The following is a 23,169-nucleotide window of genomic DNA, read 5'->3' on the forward strand; positions in this document are numbered from 1 at the left end:
TGTGCAGCATTATATGGGGCAAATGTTTCTATGGAGCATCTTATGGGGCCATTATCAACCTTTATGCAACATTATATGTGGCACATTTTCTATGGCGCATCTTATGGGGCCATAATCAACCTTTGTGCAGCATTATATGGGGCAAATGTTTCTATGGAGCATCTTATGGGGCCATTATCAACCTTTATGCAACATTATATGGGGCACATTTTTTATGGCGCATCTTATGGGGCCATAATCAACCTTTGTGCAGCATTATATGGGGCATATATTTGTGTGAAGCATCTTATGGAGCCCATCATAAACTTTATGGAGCATTATAAGGGGCATATTTTATTATGAAGCATCTTATGGGGCCCATCATGAACTTTATGGAACATTATATGGGGCTCCTGATTCAATATGAATATTCAAAAACACAACCTACTGATTTTACTTTTATTGGTATCGATTTTTATTTTTGAAATTTACCAGTAGCTGCTTCATTTCCCACCCTAGGCTTATACTCAAGTCATTAAGTTTTCCCAGTTTTTTGTGGCAAAATTAGGGGTCTCGGCTTATACTCGGGTTGGCTTATACTCAAGTATATATACGGTACTTTTGTAGGTATTTTTATTTAAATATGAATACTTTTTAGCATTATTATACTATACTTTTTATTAAAAACACTTACAAATTATGCTTACCTCCGGACAGCCCCACAATATCTGCAGTCGACTAAAAAAATAGGTCGCAATGCTCTTGTAATGCGTACATGGGACGTCTGCCGAATTAGCACCACAATAGCTTCCACAAATTGAACCAACAAAACTAAACTCTGCAGAGAAGTAAGAATAAAAGGACAGAGTTACTAAGAGACTTCATAAAGCTAGACTAGTGGAAAACATACCGCAGTACTTGCTGACATAAGATTACACGCTTTCCAGTATTTTAAGCCAACTGTTTCAAGTAACTTACGCAATTTTTTTAAAGCGAAAATTATGCTGCATAATATTAATGCATTTTACAAATCCACAATTTCACGTCTCCTTTTCTTTTATAAAAGTGTCTAGTAAAGAGCAGAGCGGCAAAAACACTTGACTGCGGTGCACGTCACATAAAAAAAATTAAGCAATAAAAATATTGTATCAATTTTTTGTGTATGTGTATAAAAAAAAGGCTAAGAAAAATTGAGAAGGCAGTCTTCAATTAATGCTTCCACCAAAAAAAGATTACATTTATGGGAGTTTTCGAATCTGAGAATAGATTATTAATGTTATTAATGTGTGATTAGCAGGAGCCCCTACTGATGAGCAGTGTGAATGGGCCAGAGCACTTGATGTGACCCATCAATGGTTATCCTACTAAAATAGCTTCATCGTGAGGGTCTCAGGGGTTTAGGGTACATGGTTCTATGTGGTATTTAGGGTGGTATTAAAGTTACATGATTAATCTTCTAATACTCTAAACTAGCCATCTCAAAAATTCTGGACCAAGCTAGAAAGCTGCTTGCCTCACACGGACTACATTCCACAGCACCCTACATTACTGAATTAAAGCAGAAGGCCAAACAGTTGGCATTTCAAGAGGCGCATAAAAAAGAGCATTAAGGAAATTATAATTTCTTACTAGTAATTTGATTTTCTTGAAACCCTTTACAGCGACTGAAAGTGGGATCCACCAATATCAATGGACAGGAAGTCAATAGCACAAAATAAAAAGGCAACTCCCACTTCTTTCAATGTGGTTTCCAAGAAGTCAAGTAGGAACCACCCAAATTATAATCACTCTTATTACGATTACTACTTACTATTATTTATACATTCACGCCAGCCCATCTTCATTGTGGGAAGAGAATATTGAGAACCACAACCAACCATAAGCCAAAGGGAAAGAATGAATAGAAATGCTGTCATGGGTTTCAGGAAAATCAAATCACCAGTAAGTAATTATTTTTCCACTCACCCATGAGAGCACCTGAGAGAGGATGACCAAGAAATCCTCTGACGGGGAGGGAGCACTCCTGTAAGACCTTACTCCTGAAGGAAGATCCCAAGAATTTTTTAGTTCAAGGTATAGTGCTTCAGGAAAGAAGATTGTGAAAGTTTTAGAAATAATTTAGTAAAAATAATGTCTCTATCGATTTGGATCTCCAACAAAAAAAGCACACAAAAAAGGAAACAAGTAATTATATTTTACTGGTTACAATAACTTATTTTTCCTCCCTCAGAGAGAATCTGTATTTAAAAACTTCACCAATGTGAAGATCTGGACTGTAAGAAACCTTTCTAGTTTCAACGATCACCTAATGGTTCAACATCTACCCAACCCCATGCTATCTAGTGTAGATTAGGATTCCCAGAATGCCAAAGGGGTTACAGAACCCAGAAGAAATATTTAATACTTTATCTCAATCCGATTTCCCCAGTCTCTCTTTCTTAGTTTGCCCCTTAGGATGTAACTTTAAGACCACAACCAAGCCAAGTACCAAGAGCTAATACAACTCTTACAGGCAAAAAAGAGTTTCTCGCATTGCACACGCAAGTCTGACCCCGGCCTTACAGCCCAACACCGAGCAGGGCGATTGGAATTTTCCAGAGAACACCAAGATTGGCAGATTTGACATTGACGCCCTGTGTTCTTCAAGGATGAGATCAGTTTCACAATGAGCACGTGACAGACGCGAGTCTGGAGACCCCGTGGAGAACATTCTAGTGCCTGCAACATCCTCCAGCATGACCGATTTGGCAGTGGGTCAGTAATGGTGTGGGGAGACATTTCTTTGGAGGGCTGCACAGCCCTCCATGTGCTTGCCAGAAGTACCCTGACTGTCATTAGGTACCGGATGAGATTTTCAGACCTGTTGTGAGATCATATGCAGGTGCAGTGGGCCCTGGGTTCCTTCTGATGCATGACAATGCTAGGCCTCATGAGGCTGAAGTGTGTAAGCAGTTCCTGCATAATGAAGGCCTGTTGACTGGCCTGCCTATTCCCCAGACCCAATTCAAATCGAGCACATCTGGGACATCATGTCTCGTTCCATCTGTCAAAGCCACGTTGCACCACAGACGGTCCAGGAATAGAATTGTAATTTGATTTTCCACTTTGATTTTAAGTATTGTTCCAAATCAATATCGCCATGGGATATTAATTTTTATTTAAATTGATCATTTTCATGTTTTTTTATTCTCAATGTATTCCACAATGTAATGACTGAAATATTCCAGTTGCAGATCTTTATTCAGAGATATCTAGGATGTGGTATTTTAGTGTTCCTTTTATTTTTTTGAGATGTGTACAATCCAACCATGAAGATTAGTTGAAACACGTTACATGCAAAATAGTCTTTTTGCTGGATAAGTAATTAAGAAAATCCAAGTGATAACCATCACCTCTGATACACCATTTTTTTTGTTCCCCCATCAAGAAGCAACTCGGTCAGAAAGATATAGGCCTCATATGATATAGGTCAAAGCTCAGATGGTCTTAAACCAAGGTATTAGATCACTGTTCCCTCAACCATGTACCTTAAGGACACATTATCCTCTTCTTGAGTAATAATCAGAACGGTCTTACCTCAATGTGAAGGCATTCATCTTGACTAGCGAAGATGTTCCTCCTTTGCCACAGGAATCTGACATTGATTCCTCCCCCATAGGTCTGTTGCCATTTTATCACTCCAAAAGCGCATTGACTGGATGTTTAATGAACTCACCACTTAGTTCAATCTACCAGTTTTATGACTTCAATCCTGAAATACATATTGTGTATAATGGCTCCACCGACTTAATTTCCAAATTAGTCCATTTTCAAACAGAAGGATACACTGGCCTTGGAATATTTTCAACAGATCCGATGTAACCATGTCTGTCCTGCAAATCCAAATAGGAGTATAGTCTGGGATATTGATGGTTTATCAGCCCCATACCAGTGAGTCCACCTCGCATATGTATTAGGAGGGCAGACTGATATAGTGTCGCTTGACTTGGCACAATTAAGCTCATCTTACCACTCCATACCAGTAGGGTAGATTGTGGCATTGAGTGTTTAATCAATTAGCGCCCACAAGGCCATCTTGTGATTCCAACTAGAAGTCTTAACTGGATATACAGTAGTTTTATTCAGTTTAGCACAACCATGTCCATCTTGCACCTCCAACTAGGAGGGTGTTATGGACTGACCTGGTTTGGAGCAGTGATACTGCAACCACTAGTAGGGGCAGCACCGGCAGGTAGTGTAGTCAGGGATAGCCAAGGAATCGGTACACAGGAACAGCAATGTAGTTTGAAGGAATAAACAGGAATTGTATTCAGGAAAGAAAGAGGTCAATATCAGGAGCAGCAATGTCGTGTGAAGAAGCAGCAGGTGGAAGGAAGATCGAGTCTGGTAGCTCAATAATCACGCAAGGATCGGAGAGCAAGGCCAGGTTTAAATAGGGTGTTCAATCAGGATGGAGCCAATCAGAAACTCAGGGTGGTGACCAACAGGAAACTCATGATGGAAACATCAGCAACACCATAGGTATAAGTATTTGTGATAGCATAGAACTTCCCAGCGAGCTGAATAGCTCAGAGGGAAGAGCTGCCATCTGGAGCTGTGGGGTTTGAATACTGACAGAGGGTAAACTCATCAGCCCGGAAGCTGCGCATGGGACGTACTTGGACGTTCCAACATGACAACCATCCAAAACACAAGGCCAAGTCGACTTGTCATTGGCTACAGCACAACAAAGTGAAGGTTCTGGAGTGTCCATCTCAGTCTCCTGACCTCAATATCATTGAGCCACTCTGGGGAGATCCTAAGCGTGCAGTTCATGCTAGACAGCCCAGGAATTTACAGGAACTGGAGGTTTTTTGCCAAGAAGAGTGGGCAGCTTTACCATCTGAGAAAATAAAGAATCTCATCCACAACTACAACAAAACACTTCAAGCTGTCATTGATGTTGTAAGGGGCAATACATGGTATTAAGAAATGGGGTATGTGAACTTTTGATCAGGGTCATTTGGATGTTTTGGGTTTTCATTATGATTTAAAAAGAGAAAACAGTAGTTTGACAATGAATGGCTTCACCCAACGACTAACCATGAGTGGAGAAAAAGTTTTGGTGTTAGAAATCATATTCCTTGAAAAAAGGCCAAGAAAGCAAAAATTCTACAGGGGTATGTAAACTTTTGAGCACAACTGTAATATATGAGTTTCACTTTTTGTATTGAAGAACTGAAACAAATTTACTTTTTGATGATATTCTAACTTTGTGAGAAGCACCTGTCAATTTGGATCAGTTTAATATGCTATCCAAGAATGAGGGATGGATTAGAGATCTGCTGGACTCATCAGCTACACTTTGGACTGTATTTTATTAAAGGGAACCTGTCACCCCCAAAATCGAAGGTGAGCTAAGCCCACCAACATCAGGGGCTTATCTACAGCATTCTGAAAGATGAGAAAAAGAGGTTAGATTATACTCACCCAGGGGCGGTCCCGCTGTGGTCCGGTCGGCATCACAGTCCGGGGCCTCCCATCTTCTTACGATGACGTCCTCTTCTTGTATTCACGCTGCGGCTCCGGCGCAGGCGTACTTTGGCTGCCCTGTTGAGGGCAGAGCAAAGTACTGCAGTGCGAAGGCGCCGGGCCTTTCTGATCAACTTATTTTTCAGATTGCTGTAAATGTACTTATCATATATGATTAATGTGCCAAACACTCTTATATGTGGAAAACGCAACTAAGACACTACTTATTTATTCTCCGAATTGCATTTCCTCTCCATATATGTTTTAACATTTTCTGTATTTATTTAATAAAGATTTGTTATTCATAGTTGCTTTTTTGACTTTTTTTTGTTTTTTGTTTACACAAGACACGAGGCCAGACATGAGACAGCTAGCCCAACATACAAGACACAAGGCCAGACACTACTGAGGTTTGAACCCCGGGATCTGTTGACAAGACAGGCGCTTTAACCAACCAAGTCACAGCACCTAAACGAGAACACCAGGCTACAAGCCAGGTTGCAGACTAAACAAAAAAAATGCCAGGCTGAAAGACATACGAAAATCACAAGGCCGCAGGACTACTGAAACATATGGTCCCGGGACAGACATTCAAAGGACAAGAAGCCATGTTGAAGAAAGAAGTGGGAGTTGCCTTTTTATTTTGTACTCTTGGTTTCCTGTCCAGTGATAGCGGCGGATTCCACTCTCTCAGGTGACGTCATGGGTGAGGGGAAAATTGGTACTATATGTGTTTATGTAGGAAACTTTTATGTCCTATACATGCAATAAACCAATGGTAATCTCTAACATTTTAAGTAGTAATCTTGTTGCACACAAAGGACTGAGACGACTTAATTGGGTTCACTTTAGCAAAATAATATTGCACGACAGGAGGAGTGGGTGGAGTATGGTGGAATATATTTTTGCTGTTTGCAATTAAATAATTTTTTTTGACAATTTAATACTTTTTAAAGGGGTTTTCCACCTTGGGGACTTTTTTTTACATAATGCATGTATTTGGAGTTAAAATTTTTAAAAAATCATTCAGTTTCATTAACCCCTCTCTGACATCAGACGTACTATCTCGTCCATGTGACCTGGCCTGTCTGACCATGGATGGGATAGTACATCATCGCGATCAGCCGCGCACACAGGGGGGTGCGTGGCCGATCGCCGCCGGGTGTCAGCTTCTCACAGCTGACACCCGGCACTAGGTGCCAGGAACGGTTACAGACCGCTCCCGGCACTTTAACTCCCGAAATACTGCGATCGAACACGATCGTAGCATTTTGAAAGCCGGTGCAGCCCCTCTGCCTTTGCATCCGAGACCCCGTGGCGTGATGCAGGGTCCTGATCGCTGCCATGGTAACCTGATGTCGTCATGACGACATCCAGGTTACCAGAGCTAAGAAACTTCCTGGTCATGCGCAGTGCATGATCAGGAAGTCTTTCAGTGTCAGTATAAAGTTTAAAAAAAAAAAATTAAATAATTGTAAAAATATTAAAAAAAACAAACAAAAAAAAAACAACAATATTTATTCTATCACTAAATAAATATTTGAAGGAGAAAAAAAAATCTAAATAATAAAAGTACACATATTTGGAGAAGCGGGGTCAGTGGGTTCTCTCGTCCGCTGGCCCGGCTGTCTTTAGCAAGACTGCTCATACTACTGAACGCCCGCTCTATCTCCCAGTGGGCAATACACTACACAGACAACACAGGCTTAAGGTAAAACAGGGTGGCAATACTTTATTGAACTACAGCACACAATAGCAAACAGAGCATTCCCAACAAGCCGGGAATTGTATGGGTACATGGGCGCATATAAAATATCACTGCGTCGACACGCGTTTCCAGTATGACACGATGCCAGAGCTCCCAGGGTCGCTACTCCATCTGTGGATGAACGCACAGAGAAGGGGCAGCGACAAGTATAGGGAGATGACCAAGAACTGTCCTTAAAGTCTATACAAGGTCCAAAGCCAGTTGACATGATAGTCACCACCTGTCTTATCGGACCATCTCCATGGAACCAGGCGACCAGCGGGTCCCAACCCTGGCTTTCTCCAAACATATCCATGGTGCAGAGATGGTCACTGGATCAGATCTGTGTCCTTCCAACCGGAGCCGAAAACCCCTAGGTTGTATCCTATAGAATCCTAGATCAGTGTCCCTCGTGATGGTGCCATGATGAATTGGCTGCAGTCCGTTCTCTTGTCTGTTGGGTGGTTTGCAGAATGTCCGGCTGGTAGCTCTGTTACTTCAGTCACCCAGGATGTGATCTCTGAGTCAATTTATACCCAAGGCCTGTAAGCTATTTTTAGAATTACCCAGTGTCCTTTAGTTCAACATCAAGATATGGCAAACAATGTTGATGGGATTAAGTAGCACTATTAGCATATAAGCAGACATCAATAAACAAAGCTTAACCCACTCAATGTACAGTCACTATTACATACTTAAGGTACTGTCACACTAGACGATATCGCTAGCGATCCGTGACGTTGCAGCGTCCTCGCTAGCGATATCGTCCAGTGTGACAGGCAGCAGCGATCAGGCCCCTGCTGGGAGATCGCTGGTCGGGGAAGAAAGTCCAGAACTTTATTTCGTCGCTGGACTCCCCGTAGACATCGCTGAATCGGCGTGTGTGACACCGATTCAGCGATGTCTTCACTGGTAACCAGGGTAAACATCGGGTAACTAAGCGCAGGGCCGCGCTTAGTAACCCGCTGTTTACCCTGGTTACCAGCGTAAAAAAACAAACAGTACATACTTACATTCAGCTGTCTGTCCCTTGCCGTCTGGTTCCTGCACTGACTGCTGGCCGTAAAGTGAAAGCAGAGCACAGCCACAGCGGTGAGTCACCGCTGTGTGACTCACCGCTGTGCTGTGCTTTCACTTTCACTTTACGGCCAGCAGTCAGTGCAGGAACCAGACGGCAAGGGACAGACAGCTGAATGTAAGTATGTACTGTTTGTTTTTTTACGCTGGTAACCAGGGTAAACAGCGGGTTACTAAGCGCGGCCCTGCGCTTAGTTACCCGATGTTTACCCTGGTTACCGGGGACCTCGGGATCGTTGGTCGCTGGAGAGCGGTCTGTGTGACAGCTCTCCAGCGACCAAACAGCGACGCTGCAGCGATCCGGATCGTTGTCGGTATCGCTGCAGCGTCGCTAAGTGTGACGGTACCTTTACACAGTATGTTAGATAGTATATCAGTGGGCAGTCTGTCTTTTTGACCCACCAGACATAAACACTTAAATTCACAAGCCAATATACAGATAAAAAAACAGTTCTTTTGTTTATGCAAAAATGTAGCTGTCTGGGTAATTAAGATACAATCTGGTTTCTTCACAGGTACCAATAAAAAGGTTAACACTTCCTGCAAAAAACGAGACCTCACATGACTCTGTTGGCCGAAATATGAAAAAAAATTATAGCTCAAGATATGACGATGCAAAAACTATTTTTTGCAATAAAAAACATCTTTTAGTGTGTGACAGCTGCCAATCATAAAAAAAAATCGCTATAAGGTCTCTTTTACAAGTCCTGATATTTCTGTAACTGGAGAGGTCAGTGTCCATGTGTGTAATACTTGCGGCACACGTGTGGCATGCGTGTGCCGCATCAGTACCACAAGGACGGGCACCAGGGAAGAAGTGTTACAGTAAGCGCTGTTCCCTGGTGCCTGGTGCTCAACACGGCTCTCATTATTCTCCCCTGCTCTGCCGGCGATCGGCACGAGCAGGGGAGAATGATGAGAGTTACATTTAAGTAATAAAAGAAACAACAGGCGGCATCAGCCTACCCCTGCTTCTGTTAATAACAGCAACAGCGGTGGATGGGAGTATTCATCTGCCGCTCCTGCGCTGTAAAGAAATACGGTATAAAAAAAAAAAAAGTCATGGGTTCCCCCCTATTTTTGATAACCAGCCAGACAAAACTCACAGCTGGGGGCTGCAACTCAGCTGTCAGCTTCAGCAAGGTTGGATATCACGAATAGAGGGATCCCCCACGCCATATTTTTAAATTATTTAAATACATTATTTTTTTTAAAAAACGGCCATTTATATCCCCCAGATATGGATTACGGTGTGGGATAGAATGATGTGACAGGTATGGTATATTGTTGTTTTTTTATTTTACTTTTATCACAGGAGATCAAGGGCGTCGCTTGGATTAGGCGTTGCAGTAAGTATTGTTTAATTAAGAATAATAAAAGAGGTCTTATTTTTTTCAAATAAAAGACTTCTGGCTGTGTCTTTATTTAACATTACAACTATCGGATTAGCAATGGATAAGTGTCTTGTAGACGATTCCCCATTACTAAGTCGTGTACTTGATGTCACCAGTAACATCAACCCCATAACTATTACCCCACTTGCCACCGCTACAGGGCAAGTGGGAAGAGATGGGCAAAGCGCCAGAACTTGCGCATCTAATAGATGTGCCTTTTCTGGGCAGCTGCGGGCTGCTAATTTTAGGCTGGGGGGGGCAAATTCCATAGCCCCTTACCAGCCTGAGAATACCAGCACCCAGCTGTGAGTTTTGGCTGGCTGGTTATCAAAAATAGGGGGAGCCCAAGCTGTTTTTTATTTTAAAATTACCGTATTCATTTACAGCGCAGGAGCGGCAGATGAATACTCCCATCCGCCGCTCCTGCTCTCACTGTTATTAGCAGCAGCAGGGGTAGGCAGATGGAAGTAATAGTCCCATCAGCCGCCGCCTGTTGTCTCTTATTACTTAAATTTAACTCATCACTCTCCCCTGCTTGCACCGATCGCCGGCAGAGCAGGGAAGAATGAGGAGAGCAGTGTTCAGCACCCGGCGCCGGGGAACAGCGCTTACTGTAACACTTCTTCCTCAGCGCCGATGCGTGTTACATGGATCACATCCATGTGTGAAAGGCTACGTTCACATTAGCGTTTCGCTAATGTGCGTCGCTGTTGCGTCGGCGACGCAGCGGCGACGCGCCCCTATGTTTAACATGGGGGACGCGTGCGTTTTTTTGGTAGCATTTTCCGACATGTGCGTCGTTTTCGACGCTAGCGTCGGACGCAAGAAAATGCAACAAGTTGCATTTTTCGTGCGTCCGATTTTCGTCAAAAAACGACGCACGCGTCGCAAAACGCAGCGTTTTTGCGCGCGTTTTTGGTGCGTCGTGCGTTGCGTCGCCGACGCACCGGCGCGCAACGCTAATGTGAACGTAGCCTTATGTGTATGCATGTGTGCGGGACGTTTTATGGCCCGTCCTGACATTATAAAATGGACATGCCAGTGTGTTTTGCCCACGGACACATGGTCCATGGAAACACACTGACATGTGCACAGACTCATTAACTTGAATAGGAATATAGCACTCTGCATGGCTAAATAGCTCTGTATAGCCAGATATGGGGTATTGCCACGTTCAATAGAAATTGTGGGAGAAATTTTGTTGCCATTTTTACATACTTCTTGTGTGCAAATGTAAAATCTTTGGCCAAAACAAAATATTGGTGGTAAAAATTTAGTTATTTTGTCCTCACTGCCCAATAATATAAAATTCTGTGACACACCCATGGTGTCAGTATGATCACTGCACCCCCTAGGTGAATTCACTGAGAGGTGCAGTTTGTAAAATGAGGTCACTTATCAGGGGTTCTGCTGTTTTGGCACCTCATGGGCTCTCCCAGTGGGTCATGGCACCTGCAAACCATAACAGTAAAATCTGACGCTCCTTCCCTTCTGAGCTCTGCCGTGCGCCCAAACAGTGGTTTATCCCCACATATGGGGTATCAGCATACTCAAAACAAATTGCACAATAACTTTTGGGGTCCAATTTATTTTGTTACCCTTGGGAAAATAAAAAATTGGGGGCAAAAAGATCATTTTTGTGAAAAAAAATATGATTTTTTATTTTTATGGCTCTACGTTCTAAACTTCTGTGAAGCACTTTGGGGTTCAAAGTGCTCCCCATACAACTAGATAAGTTCCTTAGAGGGTATAGTTTCCAAAATGGTGTCACTTGTGGGGGGTTTCCACTGTTTAGGCACATTAGGGGCTCTCCAAATGCGACACGGCGTCGGATCTTAAGTCCAGCCAATTTTGGGTTGAAAAAGTAAAACGGTGCTCCTTCCCTTCCGAGCTCTGCCATGTGCCCAAACAGTGGTTTACCCCCACATATGGGGTATCAACATATTCAGGACAAACTGCACAACAACTTTTGAGGTCCAATTTCTCCTGTCACCCTTGGTAAAAAAAAAAAAATTTGGTCTGAATTAACTTTTTTTCACAACAAAATGTAAATTTTTTTTTTTTTGTTAACATTCCAAAAATTCCTGTGAAGCACCTGAAGGGTTAATAAACATCTTGAATGTGGTTTTGAGCACCTTGAGGGGTGCCGTTTTTAGAATGGTGTCACTTTTGAGTATTTTCTATCATATAGACCCCTCAAAGTGACTTCAAATGTCAGGTGGTCCCTAAAAAAATAAAATAAATGGTGTTGTAAAAATGAGAAATCGCTGGTCAACTTTTATCCCTTATAACTTCCTAACAAAAAAAAAATGTGGTTCCAAAATTGTGCTGATGTAAAGTAGACATGTGGGAAATGTTACTTATTAAGTATTTTGTGTGACATATTTCTGTGATTTAAGGGCATGAAAAGTCAAAGTTGGAAAATTGCAACATTTTCGCCACATTTAGGTTTTTTTCACAAATAATCGCAAGTCATTTCAAAGAAATTTTATCACTAACATTAAGTACAATATGTCACGAAAAAACAATGTCAGAACCACCGGGATCCGTTGAAGCATTCCAGAGTTATCACCTCAAAGGGACAGTGATCAGAATTGTAAAAATTGGCCCGGTCATTAACATGCAAACCACCCTCGGGGGTAATGGGGTTAAAGTACCACTCCAGCGTTTTTTTTGTATTTCACTACTGGAATGGTGCTTCTAATTTAACATCCCTGCCCACGGTCATATACTTACCCGGAGCCGTATTCATTTCTACCTCTGCCGCTTCCTTCGGTTTCCGGCAGTTTGTGACCTGCAGGACTGCTCCAGTGTTCCAAGGAGTGAGCAGGAAGTCACTATTCAATGCAACTCTATGGAGAGCCACGTTCTGGTTCTCATAGACGTGCATTGAAAGCTTGTGACGTAACTTCTGAGTCGTGTAAAAAAAAAAAAGGTGAAGATGTCAGAGGTTGAGTATCTGACTACAAGCAGGGACCTAACATTACAAACACCACTCCAGCACTGAAAAAAACTAACAGAAAAAAAAAAAACACGCTGAGCGGTGCTTTAACAATTTCACACCATTTGCTTTACAGACTCATTGTACGGTCTATTGCTAGCTACAGAATGGATTAACTGAGAATCCATCAGTGAGTTGATTCTGAAAATAAAGGGGAGACTCTGTAACTCCTTTGTCATTTTCTGAGTTTCGCTGATTTCTAAGTACAGACCACATCAAAAGTTGAAAGTGAAGGAAACAAAGAGCTTATAAAAGCAAAAATGTGCACAAATTTTCCTGAAACCCAATCGCAAAAATAAGTTTCTTGTCAGCCCCAAAGACATGCATTTGAGTAAAGAAAAAAAAAATTGCCCCTGAAGGTAGAAAGCCCCTTTAATACCAAATAAATAAATAATAAAGGGAACAGACAAATAATACAAGGTAACTATTTAAAGACTGATTGATGACTAACCTTTAACATGGTCCTGCGATGTCTCAGAAATGTCCAACAACCGAGCCATCTCATCTTTATGCCAAGTTCAAAAACAACTAGCGCCAGGGTCAGCAATTCCAGCGTGGCATGAACCTTCAATATTGCAATTACGGAAAGAAAAATAATGAAGGAAACTGAGAGGCACACTTACAGTGTATGCACAGTTGTGTGACAAAAGTGTTTGCCCCCTTCCTGATTTACTATTCTTTTGCAAGTTTGTCACACTTAAATGTTTCAGCTCACCAAACAAAATTTAAATATTAGACAAAGATAACACAAAATACAGTTTTTAAATGAAGGTCTTTATTATTTAGGGTATGTGCACATGTTGCAGATTTCCTGCAGATCTGCAGCTTTTTTTCCACGCAGAAACGCTGCCGATCTGCAAGTGATTTACAGTACAATGTAAATCAATGAAAAAAAAAAAATGCTGTGCTAATGATGCGGAAAAATCTGCACGGAAAACGCAGCAGATTCAAAAAAGGACCACGTCAATTCTTTGTGCAGATCTGCTGCATTTCTGCACCTATTCCATAATAGAAATCTGCAGGGGTAAAAAAAAGGAAGAAATCCGCACAAAAATCTGCAACGTGTGCACATACCAAAAAAAGGCGCAGATTCTGACCTGGTTTTCTGCCAAGAAATGCAGAATCTGCACAGAAAATTCCAGTTAAATCTGCAACGTGTGCATATAACCTAAGGGAAAATGAAATCCAAACCTACAGGGCCCTGTGTGAAAAAATGATTGCCCCCTCTTAAAACATATATTAACTGTGGTTTACAACACCTTTGGGTAGCGGAGTTCAAATTCCCTAGCCACAAGCAGACCGGATTACTGCCATACCTGTTCTCAATCAAGAAATCACTTAAATAGGAACTGCCTGACAAAGTGAAATAGACCAAAAGACCCGCAAAAGCTAGGCATCATGCCACAATCAAAAGAAATTCTGCAACAAGTGATAAAGTAATTGAGATCTATCAGTCTGGAAAAGGTTATAAAGTCGTTTCTAAAGCTTTGGGACTCCAGCGAAACACAGTGAGAGCCACTAACCACAAATCGTGAAAACCTAGGACAGTGGTGAAATTTCCCAGGAGTGGCTAGTCAACCAAAATTACCACATAAGTGCAGCAATGACTCAACGAAGAAGTCACAAAAGACCCCACAACAACATCCAAAGAACTGCAGGCCTCACTTGAGTCAGTTAAGATCAGTGTTCATGACTCCACAATAAGAGACTGGGCAAAATTGGCCTGCATGGCAGAGTTCCAAGTCGAAAACCATTGCTGAGCAATAAGAACATAAAGGCTCGTATCAGTTTTGCCAGAAAGTATCTTGATGATCCCTGAGACTTTTGTGAGAATACTCTGTGGACTGATAAGACAAAAAGTTAAACTTTTTGGAATGTTTATGTCCCATTACATCTGGCATAAAAGTAACACAGCATTTAAAAAAGGAACATCCTATCAAGTATCAACAGTAAAATATGGTAGTGGTAGTGTTATGGTCTGGGGCTGTCTTGCTGCTTCATGACCTGGAAGACTTGCTGTGGTAAAAGGAACCATGAATTCTGCTGTCTACCAAAAAATCCTGAAGGAGTATGTCCGGCCATCTGGTCGTGACCTCAAGCTGAAGCGCATTTGGGTTATGCAGCAGGACAAACCACACCAGCAAGTCCACCTCTGGATGTCTTAAGAAAAACTCAATTAAGACTTTGGAGTGGCCTAGTCAAAGTCCCAATCTTAATCCGATTGAAAAGCTGTGGAATGACCTCTAAGGAGGTCATGCTCAGAAACTCTCCAATGTAGCTGAAATACAAAAAAAATCTGTGAAGAGGAGTGGGACAAAATTCCTTCAGAGAGTTGTAAAAGACTCATTGGCAGTTATCACAAACGCTTGATTACAGTTGTTGCTGCTAAGGGTGGCCAAACAAGGTTTAGGCGGCAATCACTTTTTCACACAGGCCCTGTAGGTTCTGATTTATTTTCCCTTAAAGGAAACCTGTTAGTGGGGTTGTGCACAGTAACCTGCAAACAGTGTCAGGTCGGCGCCATTATACTGATGTAAATGATACCTTGGGTGATCAAATCCATCTTATGGTTGTTCTTTAATCTTTATTTTTAGTTTTGTGTGAATGAGACTCTCGTTTCCTAAGGCGGGGTTGGGGTATGTATGTGTGGCTCAGATTATATATTCATAATGCAGACTGCTGACGGGTCACTGATCCCTCACTGACCTGCCCCCTAGTTTACATAATAAATACCTAACATACTGAAGAAAGAGACAAAAAAGAATTCTGCAGGCTGGTGCCAGCAGTGGCACCTGCTCTGCAGCATAATCGTATGTTTAATGTGGGAATAATACATTTTCTTGATTTTATCCAGCTAGGGGAAAAAAAAACAATTCGAAAATGGAGAAGAAAAAAATAATTCCTCCTCCAAAATGGCGCACCTGCGCAGTAGCAGCTATTGGATCACAGCTAGACACCTATAGCTGCCAGTAAAACGGCGCCGACCTGACACTATGTGTAGGTTACTATGCACAATCCTGCTGACAGGTTCCCTTTAATAATAAAGACCTTCATTTAAAAACAGCATTTTGTGTTTCCTTGTGTTATCTTTGTCTAATATCTAAATTTGTTTGGTGATCTGAACTATTTAAGTGTTTAAATGCATGTGACAAACGTGCAAAAGAATAGGAAATCAGGAAGGGGGCAAATACTTTCACACAACTGTAGTTAGTTAGATATATCTCTCACTCTATGGATCCAAACATTTTTTTCTACATATTATATAGTCTATATATTTCATATAGATTCAATTTAAGCAGTCTCTAAAATAGATATTCAAAGACTTTATACATACATATATGTCAAGGCGAAGAAAAGGGACAGCCGGCGCCTCGCACAGGGAAAGAAGCAGCAACAGAAGACCGGTACCCAGTTCCAGCATGTAGAATAAATGATTGTGGGCAAAAAGGTAAGCAGTCAGCGCCTTCGGATCTCGTGGATGTGTGTAAAACTTATCATTATTCTTCCCCTCCTGGAAATCAGAAGAAGCAAATAATCTACAGTTTGTACCCTGACAAACAAATAAGCAGTAATCCATCCTACAAAACCCAAATTGGTATGAAGAATACTCAGATCACTTCTTTTAACCACTTTGTGTATTGTGGAAATGTAAAGACAAAGAAAAAAAGGTACTCCAGCATAGAAAAATATAAAACTTCTTCTTTAATGGAAAAAAATTCATAAAAACAGGCACAATATGGACAACACACAGACCCCAGAAAGCTACCAACCGACGCGTTTCATGGTTAGTACAGGTTGTCAGACTGGAGGCTTAAAAACCTCTCGTGCAGGAAACAGGTGAAAAAAATCAGCGCTAGTTGTTAATTAAAATCACAAGGTGAGTAAACTTAACTCTTTGTGAAATCACTTCCACAACATCACAAATGTATTTGTTAGAAAAAGGCTTAAATTTTTGCACTACAATTTTTTTTAAAATATTTTTAAGACTATTTTGGATACTAATAAATTAGCCAGAAACTAGACATTGAAATATCATTTTCATCAGTCTTCCAACAATGATGATTTGTGTTTTCCATCCAATCTAGGCCAGCTGTGATGAATATTTTTCAAGAATTAATTGAAGAAGAGTTGGTGGCATTAGATAGGGAATCGCATTCGGATTTTGATAGTAACATAGTTAGCAAGGCCGAAAAAAGGCATTTGTCCATGCAGTCCAGCCTATATTCGGTCAGAATAAATCCCCAGATCTAGGTCCTTCTACAGAACCTAAGAACTGTAAGATACAATATTGTTCTGCTCCAGGAAGACATCCAGGCCTCTTGAACCCATCGACTGAGTTTGCCATCACCACCTCCTCAGGCAAGGCTAATCTTAACCTGTATGAGAGACAAGCACTCAGGAACTAACAAATTGAAGAATTATTGGTTAGGCCAGCAGATAAAAGTGGGGGAGTGGTAGTACTTAATGCTACTTTATATGGCATTGAAAATGTAAAAATTCTCAATGATTGTTCTGTTTACTAAAAAATGTCCACTGACCCAACGCCAGTTTTTCAAACTAAACTAAAAAATTATTGGTAGAAGACACAGCCAATGGTGCTATCGACCAAAAAATAGCCGATTACATTTTTATTCAACACCCAGTTATTCCCATATACCATGCCTTATCAAAAATTCAGAAAAATTCTTCCCCCAACTTTCAGACCAATAATATCTGGTATAGGTTCTTTAAGTGAAAACCTCAGTGAATGGGTCGATCATTATTTGCAACCTTTGGTTGTACAATTACCGGGTTATGTCAGAGACACAAAAATGTTAATTACAAACTTAGATGGACACACATGGTCCTCTTCCTATACATGGTGACATTAGTTTATACCCATCACTTCCACGTCATATAGTCACGGACAGTCTTTCTTTATTTTCTAAAAAATTTTTTACATGCGTTTTGTTTTTTCTACTAACACACAATTATTTTTCCTTCAACCAACAATTGTTCTTTCAGACCCGTGGTGTTTGGATGGGAGGGAAATGCTCTTGCTTCCTTGCTGATATCAAGGTAGGTGTCTGGGAGGAGAAACATTTATTATAATTCCATCAAATTTTACGGCAGATACATAGATGACTTGATCATCATCTGGAACGGCACTACTGCTGAAATAGAACCATTCATCAAATTTTTTAATGAGAACAATTTTAATTTAAATGTCACCTATACTTTCTCACAGACCAAAATTAATTATTTAGATATCACTTTAAAACGTTGCCTGGAATCCAAAACTGTATTAATACACCCATATAGGAAACCTACTGATACAAATAATATTTTGGAAGCCCACTCTTGTCATGCAAAACCCATGACTCATAACATCCCACTGGGAGAGTTAAAATGGATTAAGAGGAATTGTTCATCTACTGTGTTCCATAAAGAATCCCAAACAGTCTTGAGCAGGTTATAATCTAGAGGCTATCCACAATGGTGTCTCAATAAAGCTATAGCAATTGTAGATCAAATAGATAGAAAAGATTTGATGGATCATGATAAAAGTCTTATCCCTAAAAAAAAAGGTAATCACCAGAGTAATACACCAGTGACTTTTACTACTAACTATAGTCCACAGTTTAATACAATTGTTAAGATTATTTTTTTAAAAATGTACCGATGTTATATCAGGACAAAAACTAGCTGATATTATAAAAAACTCTGGATTGCGTTTTCCTGTCAAAAAAGGTACCAGCAGCGATGCAGAGGTGTCCGGCGGCGCTGCTGCCAGGTGCTCTGCTGGTGTCTCCGATGCTGCGGGTGCGCAGCTGGCACTGCCCGAAGCTGCTGCAGTCCCATGATTTCCTGTGCGGTGGACTTCGGTAAAATGGCCACCGGGGGAGCATTGAAATCTTATCTCCCGAGATCTGTGCCGAGATCTCAATCTGCGCATGCGCAGCTCCCCCGGCGGCCATTTTACCGGAGTCCACACAGGAAATCATGGGACTGCCGGGGCTCTGGCCTTTCACAAAATGTCAGCAGAGCCCCGGCAGCACCCGAGAACGCCACAGCAGCACCAGGCAGTGCGGAGACACCAGCAGAGTACCGGGCAGCAGTGCCGGACACCCACAGCAGGACCGCTGGACACCCCAGCAGCGCTGCCGGGCCCCGGAGACACCCGCAGAGCACCGGGCCGCAGCGCCAGACACCAGCAGCACTGCCGGACACCCCTACAATATGTGGGTTGCACTATAGGGCAGCTGAAGAAGCGAGTGAGGAGACATCTTTCTGATGCCAGCAGTCAACTGCACACAATATATCTGCAGTATCTAAACATTGTAAAAACACACATCGGGTAATACCAGTTATAGGTATGGAAAAGTGGTTAAACCGTTCAGAGGTGGAGATATGAGAAGAAAATTATTAAATAGGGAGTCGTACTGGATATTCAAATTACAGACAAGGATTCTGCAAGTTCTAAATGTTTGTGTTTTGTTTTTTTTCTTATCAGTCTGGATATGTATTGAAATTAGAATCTGTCTCATTTATGGTATTTTGTGTTTTAAAATTTTTTTCTTAATCAGTTGGATATGCATTGAAATAAGAGTGTTTCATTCATGGTATTATTGTGTGTTTGTATACTGTTTTTTCCTGATTTACTGTTTTTATTTTATATGGTACATGCATGTTGTTGAATTGCTTTCACAAAGAGTAAAATTTACTCACCTTGTGATTTTATTAACAACTAGCACTGATTTTTTCCACCTGTTTGCATCACAAAAGGTTTTGAAGCCTCTAGTCTGACAATCTATACTAATCATGATTAAGACCGGAGTGTCGAAACGCGTCGGTTGGTATCTCTCTGGGGTCTGTATGTTGTCCGTATTGTGCCTGTTTTAATGAATTTTTTCCATTAAAGATGTTGTTTTATATTTTTCTACGCTGGAGTACCTTTTTTTCTTCATTCTTTGGAAGTTGCACACCCAAGCGGCTCCGTGCGTGGAACTCAACCTTGGAAAGAGACTGCAAATGGTGAGCTGACTTCTCCCGTTCCTTATTCGTACACCATCACTACAGCCCCTTCAGATTCAGGATTAGACACATCCCAACCGATCAAAAAATAATGGCATATCCTAACATTATACCATTACTTTTTAAAAACACTTGAAAAGGTTTTCCCATAAACAAAGTACACTTTAATTAATAGATCTTGGAATAATAAGAATTTACACAACTGGATGTGTTAGAAAAAATGTTCCTGTGCGCAGATAATCTTAGAAATGCAAAAGAGTATACAGACAGGACAGCAAGGGATCACATCTGCTGGTTTCAGTAATAAAAACATTTCACTGCTTGTTTAATAACTTGTTTTTCCTCACAGAAAGCAACAACTGTGATCCTATGCTGTCCTGTCTGTATACTCTCATCTGCATCTTCACCTGCAAAAGGGCTGTTCGCTGGAAAAACCCCTTTAAGTTGAGCATAATAATAGGTGCAAACAAGCAATTATTTATACCTATGGACACTCAAGCAGTTTGTGCTGATGTATGCATCATGTATGACACTCAATTCTGCAGTCCTGGAATATTTCAATGAACCAAGCCAACAAAGCTAATTAATGGCAAAAAGCCGGAGAGGTCATAGGATAGATTTCCAGTTGTAATGAAAAACCTACATCAACGTTAGTTAATTATTTGTTGGGGGATATTTTTGCCCTTTGCCCCACAATTCCACAGAGCAGACTAAGGGCCTGGAGTGGTAGCCTGACCGGTAGAAAAACTTATCATAGATGCATATTATTCCATAGAAAAAAAAAAAAAAGTGTCCCAGGGTGCAACTTGTTTAAAAAAAAAAAAAAACATACAAGATATACTTGATGGTGGTATAACACAACGATCTGATAGCAAAGAATAGACAGGCCGGCGACTCTTCTGACCCGTGACCGCTGCATAGAAATACATATTGTCATGCTTGGGTTAAGGGAGCTGATGGCCAGCCCGAGCATTGCCATGCAATTGTCATCCGTGATACACGGCTGATTTTCCACAACCTGATATTTGCTGCACTGCTGACAATGCATTCAGTGGCTCTGCCCAAGTAAACAAGAAACGTTCGGCTCGGTGATTGGCTGCAGTGCTGTTGATTTGACATCGGTGCTGCAACCAACGACGGACATCGTCGAAAACAGCGGAGAGTGAGCAAGTAGAATTTTAGGGGGGGGGGGGGGGGTTTCCGGCAAATCATGCAGCTGCGTCAACAAAAACAATCTCTGAGCACACACAAATACTCAGAGACAACCTGAGCAATGAGTATACTTGCTCATCACTACTTAACATAGATGGCTGAAAATAGCCATGCCATGCTTACTATCTGGTCACTATTGATTTGGGGCTTATAGGCAGGTGTCACAGTTATGAGAAAATATGCATGTTCTTCCCAGATTATTCCTGAAGTTGAAATTGCAGGGCTTATCAAAATCAGATCTATACAAACCCCAATATTCATAACCTTACACCGGTGCCTAGTCGCAGGTGTAACATTTCTCCTGAAGAGAACAAAAGTTTCCTTTCAACTCAGGATATATTTCCTGGGGACAAAGCAGTCTTCTCCATTTCTCTATCTATGCGGAAACACATATCCCTTTTGATATATGGACCTCATAAAAGATCTTTCCTAATTACCTGTACTCTGTAGGGAGTATCTGCTTCAAAAAGGAACTTGAATGGTTTACTCGTCCCATCTTAATTTGATTGCTCTATATTAGCTATATGAAGTTTACTCTCTTCTGATATGTTAAACATGGGAAAGAGGTTTGTAGATTGAAAGTTCTTTCTCCTACTGCAATTATGTGTGAGAGGGGGGTGAATGCCCCCTCACTGGAATTTGTTATGGATCTTAATGTTTTCTATAACAATTTGCTTTAGTAATGAAAGTGTATTCTAATAGGTGCAGCTCTAATAAGTATTCTCTGCTTCCTGCATGTGATGGACTTTTTCCTGTCAGTTCTTAAAGGGACTCTGTCACCTCAAATTGGCGGGATATTAAATGACTTTTTACCTGTCCGATGGGCGGCGTTTCATTTTCATTTCTCCACAAGTACTCTAATTCACTAACATATAGCGGACAACAGGGAAGGACAGGGTGTAGAAATGAAGATGAAACGCCGTCCATCGGACAGGTAAAAAGTCATTTAAATATCCCGCCAATTTGAGGTGACAGAGTCCCTTTAACAGCAGGATGAAGGGAGCAGTAGAGTGAAGCAGCATCTCCTAGAAATACACTGGAGATTCTGTACACATTATTTTCGATTGATATAGTCACGGTAAGTTAGAAAACTTTGGCAACTGTAAGTTGTCATATGGGCTCATTTTTTATCTCCTGCTATTCGATCCATCAAAGCAATTACGTCATAATTCTAGTGGAAAATCACTTTGTGTTGTTTACATTTTATTCGACTTTTACACAAAAATTTAGTGGGTTTGTCAAAATGAGCGCAGCTGGGACAGAAAGGGGGCATGACAACATAGCTTACCTAACTGATGATGAGCTGTGGCATGTCATACACCAGAAATCTTACTACAGTACCTGACTGGAGTATGATTTATGGTATGTAGACACCACAACTTTGCTTCTATATATATGTACATACACACACACAAACATATTTTGCAGTTCCTTCCCGGCATATGACTAATCGTGCAGCCTCCGTTCAGGTCCCGGCAGATTCCTCTCCTGCTCTGACCCAATCAGTTAGATCAGTGTAGGGCATGAGGAGGGAGAGCAGTTTTCTTTGTGACAGGGAAGGATGCAGTGTCAGCGTTTTCCTCCATCACAAGAAGCTGCCTCCGGACTATAAGACACACATATTTTAGCAAGAGTTTTTCCGTCCTCTTACAGTGAGGTAGCCCAAATCAAGTGTTCAACCTTCGGAAGGACGCAGTTCTCGAGACGTACCTACTGAGAGCACTCACCACGTTCAGAATATGGGGAACCCATTCCGTCATGTGGACTGGTGCGGAAAGAGATGAGGGAAGAACGATGCCCTCATAACTGTGGGAATACAATTCCACCTTGGTAACAAGGGACGGGGATGGCCTGAGGGCAACCTTGCCTTGATGGTAATAAGGGAAAAAGGTCTGAAAGAACAGAGCGGCTAGCTCTGAAGACTCGTCAGAGGGGATCGCAGAGAATAAAGGGGCGACTTTCCCCGATAGTAAAGTCTGTCCGGATCAAAAGGAGTCTACTGTAAGACTCCCAAGATCATTAAGGTCCCAAAGATCTAACGGTATGCGATAGGGAAGAACCACATGCGAGGAAGTCCATATTTGCAGTCTTGTTGCAATAAGACAGAAAAATGCTAGTTCCGCAAATGAGAAACACCTGACATGGTCAGTGCGGATCTCCCAGGATCACTGGGACCCTTCCTGCTTCCGAAAACATCTCGGAAGTAGTGGAAGAGGAGTGAAGGAAACTGGTAC

At 41.5% G+C, this 23,169-nt stretch overlaps 1 protein-coding gene across 2 annotated transcripts in view; it reads right to left on the reverse strand.

Moving 5' to 3' along the window:
* Positions 1–23,169, reverse strand: part of TPCN1 (two pore segment channel 1) — a 141,450-nt gene that overhangs the window by 94,726 nt on the left and 23,555 nt on the right. For both annotated transcript variants that reach the window (XM_069759860.1, XM_069759855.1), the window contains 3 exons: positions 16,044–16,220; positions 13,161–13,274; positions 687–817 (listed from right to left, as the gene is read on the reverse strand). In XM_069759860.1, coding sequence (XP_069615961.1) covers positions 687–817; positions 13,161–13,274; positions 16,044–16,130 — 332 coding nt within the window. In that variant the 5' untranslated portion in view covers positions 16,131–16,220. The remainder of the gene's footprint in view (positions 1–686; positions 818–13,160; positions 13,275–16,043; positions 16,221–23,169) is intronic.

Source organism: Ranitomeya imitator, chromosome 1 (genome assembly GCF_032444005.1).
Source record: "Ranitomeya imitator isolate aRanImi1 chromosome 1, aRanImi1.pri, whole genome shotgun sequence".
NCBI classification, from domain to species: Eukaryota; Metazoa; Chordata; class Amphibia; order Anura; family Dendrobatidae; genus Ranitomeya; species Ranitomeya imitator.